This window comes from Zootoca vivipara, chromosome 10 (genome assembly GCF_963506605.1).
Source record: "Zootoca vivipara chromosome 10, rZooViv1.1, whole genome shotgun sequence".
In the NCBI taxonomy this organism is placed as follows: domain Eukaryota; kingdom Metazoa; phylum Chordata; class Lepidosauria; order Squamata; family Lacertidae; genus Zootoca; species Zootoca vivipara.
Genome location: NC_083285.1, coordinates 43,645,853 through 43,659,914, shown reverse-complemented (window position 1 = coordinate 43,659,914; position 14,062 = coordinate 43,645,853). Strand labels below are relative to the sequence as shown.

Here is a 14,062-nt window from a genome sequence, read left to right as displayed (position 1 = left end):
CTCCTTCCACTGCTCTCCTGTCTTTCCCCAGCCCATCCCATAATCCCCACCTCATCGCTCAAACACAGAAGGAAGAGTCAAGTGAACATCAGGCACCGTCCCCATACTACATAAATCCCCAGGAAACCATATCCAATCATAATCATGCCTTTGCTATTACAAATAAGATTAAGAAGCAGCCAAGACAAAGGGTAGTTAGAAGCAATCCCGTTCCTTTGCCTCATTCCGTATAGATACAAATGCTACCAAGACCTTATGCTTCAGTGATCTGAGAAATCTGGAAATCATCAACAATCCTACGCAGCATCCACCCCCTGTCTCATTCAATCGTGTGGGCCGCGTACTTCAAAATCCATTTGTTTCAAACTGCTCAAATGTTGGGAGAGGGTGGCATGACAGAGAAGGTCTTACAAAAAGATTGATGCCACCAGCCTAAGTGAAAATGACAGTCTTAATGAGGGACTCTTTTGGAAAATTTAGATGCATGGACTTGTTGGGGCACATAAATACACTCACATACCCCTATTGGCATCCAAGAGCAGAACGACATTTTGCCACCACCTTTCCTCCCCGTCATTTTTTGTTACCGAGCGGCAGAAGAAAAGGATGGGAATGGAACAGATGGGTGAAGTCAGGCAGGGAAAGAGAGAGTTAACTAGCTAGGAAACAAAGGGAATGCACCCCCTCCCTCCGAGGGAGGGGCCTGCCATCAGGAACTGTCCAAGCAGACACCACCAGCTACCCAGCATGCCCTGCTTTGCCAAACAGCCTTCCGTGTCTGATGGAGAAATATCCCTATTCCAACCTGTAGCAACTCCTGTAGATAAATGTTCTCCCTCTGGATCCAATGACAATACACCTCCCGAATGGCTACTGTGTTCAGGATCACCCACCTCTCCCCCCCCCCCCACGCACCATTGGTTCACCAGTGTTGCTCAGTTGAGCCTCCCAAACCAAACAGTCTTCACAACAGAAAGCAAAGTCTCCACATTCCAGACGTGTGTTTATAAAAGCCATTGAATTACAGAATCATAGGATGCAAAAGAGGCTTATAGGGTGTCTAGCCCAGGACACCCCAGTCTCTCGGCCTGATCTCCAATGCTCTTTTACCCAATACCAGGCTTGCCAAGCAACAAGCAACCTCCCTCTGGGGTACGCAAGTCACTCCAGTCTGATTTGCACAACTGGGCTGGCATCCTGAGAGCACAATTTCAATAAATCCACACGGTGGCTGGCATGTGCAGAAGCAGCCAGCCAATTTTTGTTTTTACCTACTTCACTTTCAGTTATTTTGTGGTGGGGTAGGAAATACAAGTGCTTGCATTTAATGAAATACATTTCACTTGGCACTTATTGGACAGAGGAATAAAAAAGGTGGAAAGACCTAGAGGAATGATGCAAGTGGACAGAAAGAACGGTGGGGGCTGAGCCAACTGAGACGTTTTCAAATCCTCTCATGGTGACATTGAGATGAAACCATAGAATGGCTGCTGGATCTTGGGAAGGATCAAATACACCAGCTCATTAGACATCAATTTTTGAAGCTTTCCATAACTCATGGTTGGCCAGAGAACTGGTGTCCCCCATCACTTGAGCAGCTCCAGAAAATTCAAAATTGGAGGAATGAAAAAACAAGCCGCCACCACCACCACTTAAGAGTCTGTTACTTAACAGAAAAGCTATAGTGAAATACTCCTAATCAAGAATGTTTAGCCTTTATCTTATACTGCAAAATTCCAAAGGCTTCAAGCCAGGCATGTTCCATCTTTGCCTATGCCCATACTTTCACAATTGCAAGAAAAGGGATGGACTGTTCTGCCATCTTTATTCCTAGAGGGCACACTGCACATTGCTTCATCTCTACGTTCAACATGGCAGTGCCCAAAGTATACTTGCTGACCCCCAACTTAGAAGCAATCATGAATTTGCAGTACAACCACTATATGTGCAGTGTCAGTGACCACAATCTCTTGCTTGAAGCCTGTCAACCCTGCACCAAAAGCTGGACTTAAAATACAGGCAATAAATATTGTAGCTCCCCACCTGTGTGCCAGTTCTGGAATAGCAGAAAAAGCTACAATATATGTAGCTGCCAGTGAAGTGCAAATTACCATAATCAATTGATAACTAAAAATTACGTATTACTGAACACCTTAGCAGCAAAGTTCCTAGTCGATGCACAACAGACCATGGAAGTACTTTGTAAGCAAGGGCTTGGCAACAAAAATATACAACCAATACAGGGCTGGGGATAAAAGGAATGGATGAACATTTTGGATGAGATGAAGGAAATCAGCAGGCATTCAAGGTGCAAGTAGAATGGGGCCCAATGGCTCTTGCTGAAGTAGCCTGTTAGGTGGGTGGGGGTCTAGCTAGTCCAGCTAGTCCAGCTGAAGTAGCCTGTTAGGTGGGTGGGGGTCTAGCTAGTCCAGCTAGTCCAGTTGGATGCAGTTGGAAACACACAGGGCTTAGACCAGAGAGACCTGGGTTCAAAGTTGTGTTTGTTTATTTAAACCAGTGGTAGACATCCTGTGGCCCTCCAGATGTTGAACTATAAGTCCCATCATCCGTGACCACTGGCCATGAGGTTTGCTGGGAGTTAGGAACCTGCGGCTCTCCCAAAACAGATGGACTCAACACCCAATTTAAATGTTCATATCCTGCTTCATTCAAAAGTATTCTGAAAGCAATTTGCATCAATTATTAGGCACACAAACATATAAGTTTTATTAATTATTATTATTATTACTACTACAGTACTACTACTATTAGATACTACTATTGGGGGGGCTGCTTTTAAAAGCCATGTCACATCAGTTTCCAGAACCTCATTAAGAGTAGATCAGAAAACCTCACTACAAGTATGATCCAAACCAGGCATCCCCAAACTTCGGCCCTCCAGATGTTTTGGACTACAATTCCCATAATCCCTGACCACTGGTCCTGTTAACTAGGGATCATGGGAGTTGTAGGCCAAAACATCTGGAGGGCTGCAGTTTGGTGGTGCCTGGTCCAAACCAAGGGGGCAGATACAAGCTCACCAGGGCTTAGACAGAATCACTTGCAGACTAGACTACTTCACAGGGTAAAAAGGGATAGCATGAGAAAACTACCCTGAGACCTTGGAAGGAGAGAGAAATACATATTTAGTTGCTAAATAGGTATGTCAGATATCCAGTTGGAGCAGAGGGCTTTTGACAAGTGGAAACCAGAATCTTGGAAATAAATTGTCAAAGGAAAAGGTGACAAGATGGAGTACAAGTTAACAGGCCTAAGTATAGAAGGATACAGCTAGAGACACCATATCCACCACACCCAATACCATAACAAATTGGGTTTTAAAAATATTATTTTTTAAGCTCTGTATAAAGAACTTTTGATTTGTTTTTAAGTAAAATTAAGAGGATATAAAATTTTAAAATCAAACAAATCCATTTCCATGGTGTCAGAACAGGATTTTCCAGTGGGCAAAGAACACAGGCCCAGTATTATGATCCACCCACAAAACACAGCCCAAAGGATGACAACACAGGCTAATTTTTATTGTTTTAATTTAGTTGTATCCTTAATAACTGCATTGTCACCTGCCACTTTGAGGACTCTTTTAGGTGGAAAAGCAGCGTATAAAAATCTGAATATATATATATATATCAATAAAATAAGTAGAAAATTGAAGGTTTACACTGGAAAACTAAGGCAGGGCAGCTCAGAAGAAAACAACCCAAAGCAACCACACTCAAGAGGAGGAATCTGGGAAACAGTGGGGCTGGCAAATCTTGTGGAGATGCCAGAATGAAAACTGGAGATGGGCGGTTGCAATGTGACACCCTGGTAGAAGCTGGGAAAGCCAGCTACATGCTACACAGAAGCTATGTATGCAGAGGCATCACCTTACAGATCACTCAGAGGGTAGCCCTTTCGGATGCAGCCCTGGGAAGGGAAGCCACACCTAGGACTTTTTATTTATCTCTGGGCACACCATCAAGTGGACACACACACACAAAAAGGTAGGGTCATTCAGAACAAGAGATAGTTTAGATTGATTATGAGAAGAGATCCCTGGGTTGTCAAGAGGAAGACATGCAGCCTGGCAGTATAAAAATAAGCCAAAGCACTGACAAACGTAATTAAGTCCACCATCCTCAAAAGTAAAAAGAGAAAAAAGGCAAGCATCTCAGGGCAAGACTCCTCCCTGACCCACCCACCCCCAATTCATAACCTGATGAGTATCCTAAAAGAATCTCCCCTTCCCAATCACAGCAATACAGGAGGTAAGCATTTGAATTCTTTTCTCTGGCCCTTGCACACCCTCAGTGATCAGAACTACATGGGACATATAGAAGGAGGAATCCTTAAGACCACCGCTGTCATAACCTTGCAAGCATACTCTACACCAGGGATGTACAACGCAGCAGTGAGACAAAGCATGTTTTGTCACACAAGCCAGTTTTCCTGAGAGCAGCCAGCTTCGTAGCCTAGTTGCCACAGGCTAGCAAAAAGGGCTTCCCAATTAGGGAACAAATGCATGCAGCATAGTGTAACATCTACAGTCCTGAACTGGGTGCCCCCACCATCAAAGGGGACAGGTGAGCTGAGACTAAGGGCAGGGCTTATTTTCTGCAGGAAGACCCACATTTGACACTTGGACTTCTATTTTTTAGGTGTCAAGTCCCAGTATACTCTCACAACTTTTCAGCCACTAAAATGCCCTTGATGTTTCTTGCCTGCCTATTTTGCTGCTGACATTTCCATTGTTGTGTGGTGTGTTTGTTAACCAATTGCTTTGGATTATAAACTATCTTGAATACCTTGCAGTAGAAGGGTTACGTGGATATAAAGGTTTCTAAAACAAGGTTACCTGAAAACCACCTGCCCATATACACAGACCTGCTAGATTTCTTATATCTGAGGATTCCTTACCAGTAGCACCATGTCTTATGGACCATCGTTTGGTAGCGACAGCACTACCCTGGCACTCTTCCTTCTGCCATATGTGTTGCTTTTTCTTTTCTTTGTTTTAGACATCTTTTTAAAGACTTATTTCAATTGCCCTAGCTTTGCTAGACATGGTGCTACCAGCAAGGACTCTCTGATCTAAGTAATCCAACAGGTTATTGAAAGCTGAAACCTGTACCAAATATTTTGACTTTACCATTATTATGATAAGGTGGGGATTAAGGAAAACATTGTTGCTTTTATATATCATGTTTTATACACTGCTTGAGTACTTTTTTATTGAGCTGGTTATAAATGTTCATAAAATAACAAACATGTACTTTATATACAAAATCCAAAAAACAGATGCAAGATTTTATGGCACCTTTCCCCAACCCAATGTCCTCTAGATGTTGTTGGACAACCTCAATTATCCCCGATCATTGACAACTCTGACTGAAAGTTGAAGTCCAGAACATCTGGAAATCAAGTTGGGTCAGGCTGTTATACAGTGCTGAACATATTGCAGCTTGAGAACTTCCACCACCACCTTCGTTAATGAATACAGGCGGCGACCATTTTAGGTGCGTCCAATTGGCACAATCGCCAACGCATAGTCCTTTTGGACCCAGAAGAGGGAAGAAGGGAGCACATTTATACGCATTCCAGCGACACGCATGCAGGGGCCAGGAACAGAAGCCCTGTGCGAAATGCTTGCTGCCTTTACAGTAGTACAGAAATCTTGCACCTCAATTTCTTTAAATGGTATGAATTCCAGGTGTCAGATAAAAGAGTATGTTCCCCGGTCTCTGTCTAAAGGAGCTGTTTTTCCTCTAGCCCTTAGCCTCCCTAGTTAAGAGGAGAATTCAAGGCTGAAGAAACACACTAGAACCAACACACACCAGCTCACTATTCCAAAATGTTCTGAGCCAGGCATCCCCAAACTTCGGCCCTCCAGATGTTTTGGACTGCAATTCCCAACATCCCTGACCACTGGTCCTGTTAGCTAGGGACCATGGAAGTTGTAGGCCAAAACATCTAGAGGGCCGCAGTTTGGGGATGCCTGTTCTAAGCTATTAGAAGATGCATTCCTACAGTTAGGACAAACTCACCCAAATAAATATCTCCAAAGGATCCGCTACCGATTTTTCTTCCCAGCCGATACTTGTTCCCCACTCGAAGCTCCATGATTCAGTTGCTCTGGGAATAAAACAGAGGACATACAGGGTAAGATTAGAAAGATGACCTAAGTCAACACATTCAGCTACCATATGAGGGACCCAATATTTATTCCTGGTGTGGGGAACTCCCCATCAACCCTGGCCACTGGCTATGCTTGCTATAAGTGATGGGAGTTCAGCAACATCAAGAGGTTCCTACCCCTGGTTTATTCCCTCTTCAATTAAAGTTTTTGGGTCCAGTTTTGCTGCCTAAACCCTTGGGACTCCCTCACTGTCATAGTAAAACCTTCAATTTAGTAAACAGTAGTCTGATATTTCTTAACAGGTTTTTTTTCCAGGCGGGGGGGCGTTCAGAAGATGTGGGGAAGTAACAGTTCAACCAAACCAGTCACCTAAAGTAACCTTGACTGCAAGGCCAACTTTGGCTGCCAACGTTACCTAGAAAAAAGCCTCAATGAAATCAGTGAGACAGACTTGAACATAATACACGCTTGGAACCAGGATGCGGGTCTCTGGCTAAAACAAAATGGTTAGCGGAGAACTTTATGGTAGAGAAAGTGAACCCATCTCAAGGACAAGCCGGAACCCTGCACCTGGCATGCATTCCAATGAACTGGGATTTGGGCTCTCAACATTTCTACAGTATTCTGCTTCACTTTCCTTCTGGGCAGTAGCATGGTAGTACAGGACAAATTCCTCAATCACATGGTTCACAACCAGTTACTGGGCCCAAGGTGCACATCTGGATGCCACATTTGACACTAGGCACACCATATGTTTCCACACATCACACTCATGAACATGAGAGATCCATCCAAACCCCAGCACTACCACCTTCCCTTCAGCCATGCATGCCAACTTCTTCCTTTAAGCCTCTGCCAAATGTTGTTCTGGAGACTCCCAGCAATATCCTCTCCCAGAAGACCACCATCTTGTGTTTCTCCTGTTTCCTTCTGCCCGCCCCACCACTGTTCCAGTAATGTGGATCTGTTTGAAAGACTGTGGCTCTTTTTAAAGGATGCTGCTGTATGGTTAATTTATGTAATGCATATTTATTAATGTACTGTATGCAGGCTTTGCTCTCCTGGGTAGGTAGGCTGCTTGAAAGAACAGGCAAGGATTAAGCAGACAGGGGGTCCTTTCGCTTGATGGAGTCGACAGCTTCATTTCTGCTGCACCCCAAGGACTACAATATGCCAGAATAAGCAAAGTAAGCGGAGTTCTAGTCATATCCAAACCAATCATGTACTGCACAAAGAGAAGTGGTGGAGCTTAAAGGCACACATTTCACTGTAAGCTTTAACAGGGCATCATGAACCCTAAATACCCAGTTCCAATTACTCAAAGCACAACAGAAGGCAGAGCCCCCTGCTAAATCATGTACCCAAGCATGCAGGATTGTTAATCTGCAAGGACTACAGTTATTCTCTTGTCTTAAAATTCAAGCAGAATACACAACTGAAGTACAGCCCTGGGGAACAAAGAGGAATCAAGAGGTTATATTTGAGCAAGAAAATAGGATTCATCCCTTCCACTACCCCAATTAAAACTAGGAATGTAACTGCATATACATTTGACTCGTACTCTAACTTGCTCTCAATACAAGATAAGGGTTTTTTTATTCGTATAATAAACACTGGTGACACACAAACCGGAAGGAGCCAGCAGTTTTCAGAAGTTACTCTGGAGATGCTTGATCCCTAAAGGTTAGGAGTTTCCTAGGTTTCTCTGCCAGCTCTCTTCAACACATAACCCAAGAGTACAGACAGAAGTAGGGACCGGCGTATCAGCAGCTAGTAACCCATCTGACTCAGGACAGCACTGGGCTCAAGCAAGCATGGGCCCAGCTGCTCACACTGTGGTTTGCAGTTAGCTGTGACTTTTTAACTTCCTGAAAGATCAGGGCTTAAATCAGAGGTACCCCACACAGTTTTACAACAAGCCTATCAGCTCCCTGGGCTTCAAACTCATTTTCCAGAAAACGCAGGTGTTGTTCGGGGTGTGTGTGTGTGGAGACAAAGAAGGATTATCTCCCAATTTCCCTTTCATAAAGATAATAATGAAGCACACACCTAAGTACCTCCAGTTTCATCAGACTTGCTTCCTAGTAAGCATGCATATGATCGAAACATTAATAAGGCAAGCAATGCTTTGGAGTGGACAGAGGGTTCGGAGAAGGCAGCAAGACCAGTTCATGGCAAGGGCAACAACAAAATCAACCAATCACCTCAGGAATTGCTTCCAGGTGCTGGGGATGGAAACACTTACCCACCCACCCTGCTGCCACATCAGTTTCTCTCCAAACTCTCAGGCCTTCACCTCCTCCATCCAGAGAGACAGAAAGGAATTAAGGCAACTCTATGGCCTTCCTAAAACTAGAGCAACAGCCCTAGGCCAGTCAAGATGCCAGCCAAGAATTCCCTCTTCATGAAACTAGAAAGACTCCCACACACTCTAATGCATATACTCTGCATGAGTGGATGCTTATACTATATTAATAGCCACTTCTATCTCTCTCCCTCTTTCTTTCTTTCTCTCTCACACACACATTCTAGAAAGCTGTATTCGAATCAGCACCACACACAAACCTACTCTACATTATGTAAATGCAATCATATAATAAAAATACCGGTATGTGTGCATACAAACACACAGCAGGCCCCACACATCTGGCATTCAGCACTTTACAGTACAGCATAGGCAACCCCCCCAAGCAGTTATTGTAAACAAGAGGACCTCCATACCAGCTTTCCTTGATTTGCTAGAAATCAAGGATGCATGGAGGGCTACAGTAGGCCACACTGTGTGAGAGCTGACCAGATATATAATGGATGCTTCTGGGTTTGAAGAATTGGGGGGAGGGGGAATATTCCATATCAGCTTCAAAGGATTGGGGAAACAGGAGTGTGCACATAAATATAGCAATACTTTTCTAAAAAGCAATGTGCCACAACAGATATTTGCTTCCTTCCCTCTTTCCTCTCCATTTCCCTTTAGAGCAGTTACCAAAAAAAGAAAAGGAGCTAAAGAAGGCAGATCAAACCACACACAACAAATGCAAGCATTAAAAGGAGATAAAAACTGATAAGATCATCTCATCACTCAGCCACAAGTATAACTTAAAATTAAATCACCCTCTTTCAGCGCCAGAAGCATCTTATAAAATAGGGAGGGGGGAGAATAATGCCGCGGGGAATGAGAATTAGGCAGCAGAAATAGCAGCAAAACTTCTATTTACTATACAATCCTCATTACAAATTCCTGAGCTGGTACAAAGAAGCAACATTTCAGAAACGATGTGGGGGTGGGTGAGATCTTGCCCCCCTCTTTACCCCCCTCCCTACAATACCGAACCTTCCCAGTGCACAAAAGGAGGTAAGTGATTTACAATAACAGCCACTTCCTCCCCCCCTCCCCCTCACAATACCCACCCTATTTGTCAAATATAACATTTTTAGAAATTCAACAGTGTTTACTACTGGTGTACCCCCCCACCCCACCCCAAAAAAACCTCACAAACAGCCGAAGGCTGGAGCCAAGGGGGGAGAGAGGAGAAAAGAGAGATACCCGTTACTCACTACCAATTGTTTGTGAAACCCATACACAGATGTTAAGTATAGGAAACGGAAAGGGAGAAACTGGGGGGGGGGGCAGCAATCGCCCCCTCCTCTCAGAAACAAACACACACACACTGATTTGGGCATAAGGTTGAGCATAACCCCCAATAAGTAAAATTTAAATATATAAATATAAAGTAGTGGAGCCATTTCTGCATGTAGACATCAAGGGGGGGGGGAAGAGCCCCTCAATGTGTCCTTCCGAAAGTGAAGCCGGGGGGGGGGGAGAGAAAGATGCCTGCATAACCCTTTGTCTCCGTCAAAAATTAAAACACACACACACAAACAGAGAGAGAAAACGAGCCTTTTGTTGTCGTCCCCCCGTTTCGGTTACAGCTTCCTTCTTCGCCTGTCACCTAATTCCACTGGGGGGGGGCAGCCCAGCCTTGTGTGCGTTGTGTTGTGTATGTGTGCGTTGTGTGCTGTGTGCTGTGTGTGAGCGAGCGAGCGAGAGCCTCTTCCCCCTCCCCCCCCGCCTTATCCTCCTCTCTCAGCAGAAAAACAAAGGGACGGAGGGGCCGCCTTTCCCCCCGGATTTGCACCCCAAAACCTGCCCGGATCCCCACAATATTCACCCTGCCTGGAAGGAGCCTGTCTGCCGCTTCTGCTCCCGGGGCTGTCAGGGAGGAAAGGCGCCGGGGAAGGAAGGATGACGGAGGATTGGGAAAGGCGGCCGTAGCCAGCTCTGAGCGCCGCCGCCGCCGCCGCCGCTTCCTCCTTCTCTGCGCTCTGCCTGCTCAGCTGCCTCCCTCCTTCCCCTCCAGCCTCCCTCGGTGTGTGTACAGCCGAGGCTCTCGCTCATTGAGTTTCCATTGAGTCTCAGGGCCAAACCCACTGATGTCATCCTACAAAGCCCTGGGCCCTCCCTCGGAGGTTTAAAGGGGCAGCAGCTTGTTTTTGTTGCTTCTTGCTTTTTGCGAGGGCTTCCTGGTCGCCCACGTTGGCAACCGCTTTTTTTGAAGGGGGGGGGAGAATAAACACGCGGGGGACGGGGGTTATGAAATGGCACGCTACCCCATCCCAAAAAATATGTACCGGCGCAATTTTGTGAAAACTGTCTATCTCACACCTGCACCGCAGTGCATCGCAATCGCGCTGCGCGGAATCCAAAAGAACGGGCGCCCAATGCCTCTTGTCGGGGTAAACGAAAAGGCTCTCATTGCTCGGCTCAGGACAAGAGAGGCTGCAAGCTTCTGCACATATTAAGCTGGAGGGGAAGCTGAACTCATCCTAACTTTCTGGGTAGCTTTTTAGCAAATCAATAATCCACAGACAGATAAAAACCTCAAGATCAGAAAAGTTATATTTTACGCACTCTAGACAAAGGGCTGAGATGTGGGAGCTTATAGTCTTAAAGCCTGGCCCAATGTAGTGAGTGCATTAACAGCCAAATCTTACATTTTCTTTTTGTAAATCCCATTAAGACTTCCTACCAAGCCCTCTGACAACAAAGGGCAGTGTTCAGTAGGATAGCATCTGCACTGCATGCAGAAGGTCCCAGGCCAGGATCAACCCTCAGCATCTCCAGGGGGTAGGGCTGAGACAGAACAGGCCATCATGCTGAGCTGCAAAGACCAAAGGCCTCTAACACAGTGTAAAGCAGCCTCCAGTGTTTCCTAAAATCTCAAGATTGTGGTTTGCTTTGCATAACATCCAGCCTGTATTCTGGAGAATGTGAGGTGTTTCTCTCAAGTCTCCACACCAAAATATTTTTAACACTCTAGACTCATTGCAACATTTATTTGCTTTTGTTTACTTATTGGACCCTGAGCCATTTGCAAGAGCTATTCTCAGACATGTCTGTGCAGCCATCAGCATGTGCTGCCTGAGGCAGTTGCTTCAATCTGCCTCATGGTGCTGGGTGGAACATCCCAAGAAACTCACTTAGGAATGGGCTGTATGCTTGTCTTGAAAACTCAGCTTAAAGTCAAACACAAAATCCAAACCATAAACATTTCAGGCTGCGCTATGTCATTTGCATTGCTTGTAAAAATGACTTTTCCTCTCCCCCATATCTTCTTCCAGCCAATAGTTTTATCAAACAAAATTTACTTGATTTGAACCATCAGCTTTTGGATCATTCATATACATACCTGTTTATGAATGTTCTGAAATGGTTCACATTTCTCTGGATGCCCTAGATCAAAGGTCACAAGACAAGCAATGACTACTTCCTGAATATTGTGGGTCCAATTCTGTGAAATCCCCCACCCAGGCCCTCTCCCTGTTGAACTTCCAGCACTTAATTGCAGCAGGCAATTTAAGTTTTCTGATTTTTGTTGTCCTTAACCGATTTCATCTTTATTGTACCTCTCGTAACCTTACTGTACACCACTTGGAGATTAAGGTCATACCCACACCATACATTTAAAGCACATGTCTTATCCCAAAGACTCCTGGGAACTGTAGTTTGTTAAAGGTGCTGGGAGTTGTAGCTCTGTGAGGGGCAAGTTGCCCCAAGATACTTTGGGGAAAAACATATACTTTAAGCGTGTTTTAAATGTATGGTGTTGATTTGACCTCTCCATTAACAAAAGTAGAGCAGATAAAAAGGTTGGTAGCATCTATCATCAAATAATTGCACAATACGGCAATTGTATGCTCTCATACAGCAATTGCCGTATTAGACATCCTTGTCTTGCTTAACTGGAGGTGCTGAGTAGCTTCCTAGAACACAGCCTGGCCATCCTTCCAAATCAAGAGGAGTGCATAGGTATGTATCATCATGTAATTCAGCTGAGGTGCCCAGCCCTTTTCCCCTTTCCCTAAGCACTTGGGAGTGGCTGCAGTCTGTGGTAGCCAGAGGAAGCCAATGTAGGACCTGAGATTGGGAGGGGAGCCATGTACGTCACCTTGCGCTCCCTGGAGGAAAAGGTGGGATATAAATGCAATAAATCAATGGCCAAAGTAGGATTCCTACAAAAAAACAACAACTAGTGAAGACACAAAGCTTGGTCTGGATTCAGCAAGCCCTGTTGCCTGTGGCTAATATTTTGTCTGGTGACAAAACTCAACCTGGGTCTCTAATGTGTATGTGTGTTAGTGATGATTCCACAATGGTGTCCTTGTATTCTGTTTCCCAAATTGTTAATTTCCGCAGTATATTGGAGCTTTCCCACAGTGTAAAAATCACTTGAGGAAATATAGTAGAAGGTTTAGCGCCCACCCATTTCCTTGCTATTTACATATGGGTTTTTTTCTGGAAGCAAATAACATGGGCACGAATATTAAACTTGCACTATATTCTGCTATATTTCCAGAAATGGCTTTTATGTGGTGTGACAGTTCAGCTATAACTGAATTAAAATTAACTACGGTAGTTAGGGAAACATAGGCAAATGGAATAAACTGTGATGTGAATGCAGCCCAAAAAAGGTGGGTTTTTTAAAAAACATAATTCATAATTAATGCCTCGAAGTCACTACCACAAGGATGTGGTCAAGGCCAGTAGCTTTGATGACTTTAAAGGGGATTTGACAAATTCATGGAGGATATGTCAAGGCTGGTAGTCAAGCTATATACTGTATATTCCTGCGTATAATACTACTTTTTAACCCAGTAAAATCTTCTCAAAAGTCGGGGGTCGTCTTATATGCCGGGTCGTATTTCTTATACGGCGAGTATATCCCAAAATCTATATTTTAACTGGAAAAGTTGGGGGTCATCTTATACGCCCAGTTATATGCCGGAATAAACAGTATTTAAATTTGTATGCAGCTTTTCCACGTAAATATATGCTCAAAGTGACTCACAACAGAACAACAAAAATGCAGATCAAGATATCATTACAGTAACAAAATACTAAGATGACATTCACACCAGACATTTCAAACACAGTCAAGACTCAAGACACATCGCTTTCCCCGTGGAATCCTGGGAGCTGTAGTCAAACCTCTTGCAGAGCTTCATTTCCCAGCACCTCTAGGAAACTAAGAGTCCCAGGATTCTCTGGGAAAGCTCTGAGCTTTCAATGTGTGAAGTGGGTGTTACCCCTATCATTTTGTGACATAACATGACAATCCAACAAATAACTCATGTTAAAGACATCATAAAACCAACTATCCACCAGTGGCTAATATGGGGATATTTTGGTTGCCCTGTTATATCTGGAACAATTCCAGACTTCTTCACAGCGCTTTGCATTAGCTTTCTGGGCAATTGAAAACTGAGGTCCAAAGCAACTACGGTACTGTACTCTATTCCGAACTTAAAAATGGAAAGCGTAATGCTGGTGGTCAACAAAAGAGGTTTAAAGACTGTCTCAAGGCAAATCTTTAAAAATGTAGTATAAACACTGACAACTGGGAAACACTGGCCTGCGAGCGCTCC

General features: G+C 44.4%; 1 protein-coding gene across 1 annotated transcript in view; it reads right to left on the bottom strand.

Moving 5' to 3' along the window:
• CSNK1E (casein kinase 1 epsilon) overlaps positions 1–10,520 on the bottom strand; it is a 36,247-nt gene extending 25,727 nt beyond the window's left edge. Inside the window, exons 1-2 of the mRNA XM_035127002.2 lie at positions 10,309–10,520; positions 6,048–6,135 (exon numbers count right to left, since the gene is read on the bottom strand). Coding sequence (XP_034982893.1) covers positions 6,048–6,123 — 76 coding nt within the window. The 5' untranslated portion in view covers positions 6,124–6,135; positions 10,309–10,520. The remainder of the gene's footprint in view (positions 1–6,047; positions 6,136–10,308) is intronic.
• Positions 10,521–14,062: the final 3,542 nt, after the last annotated feature.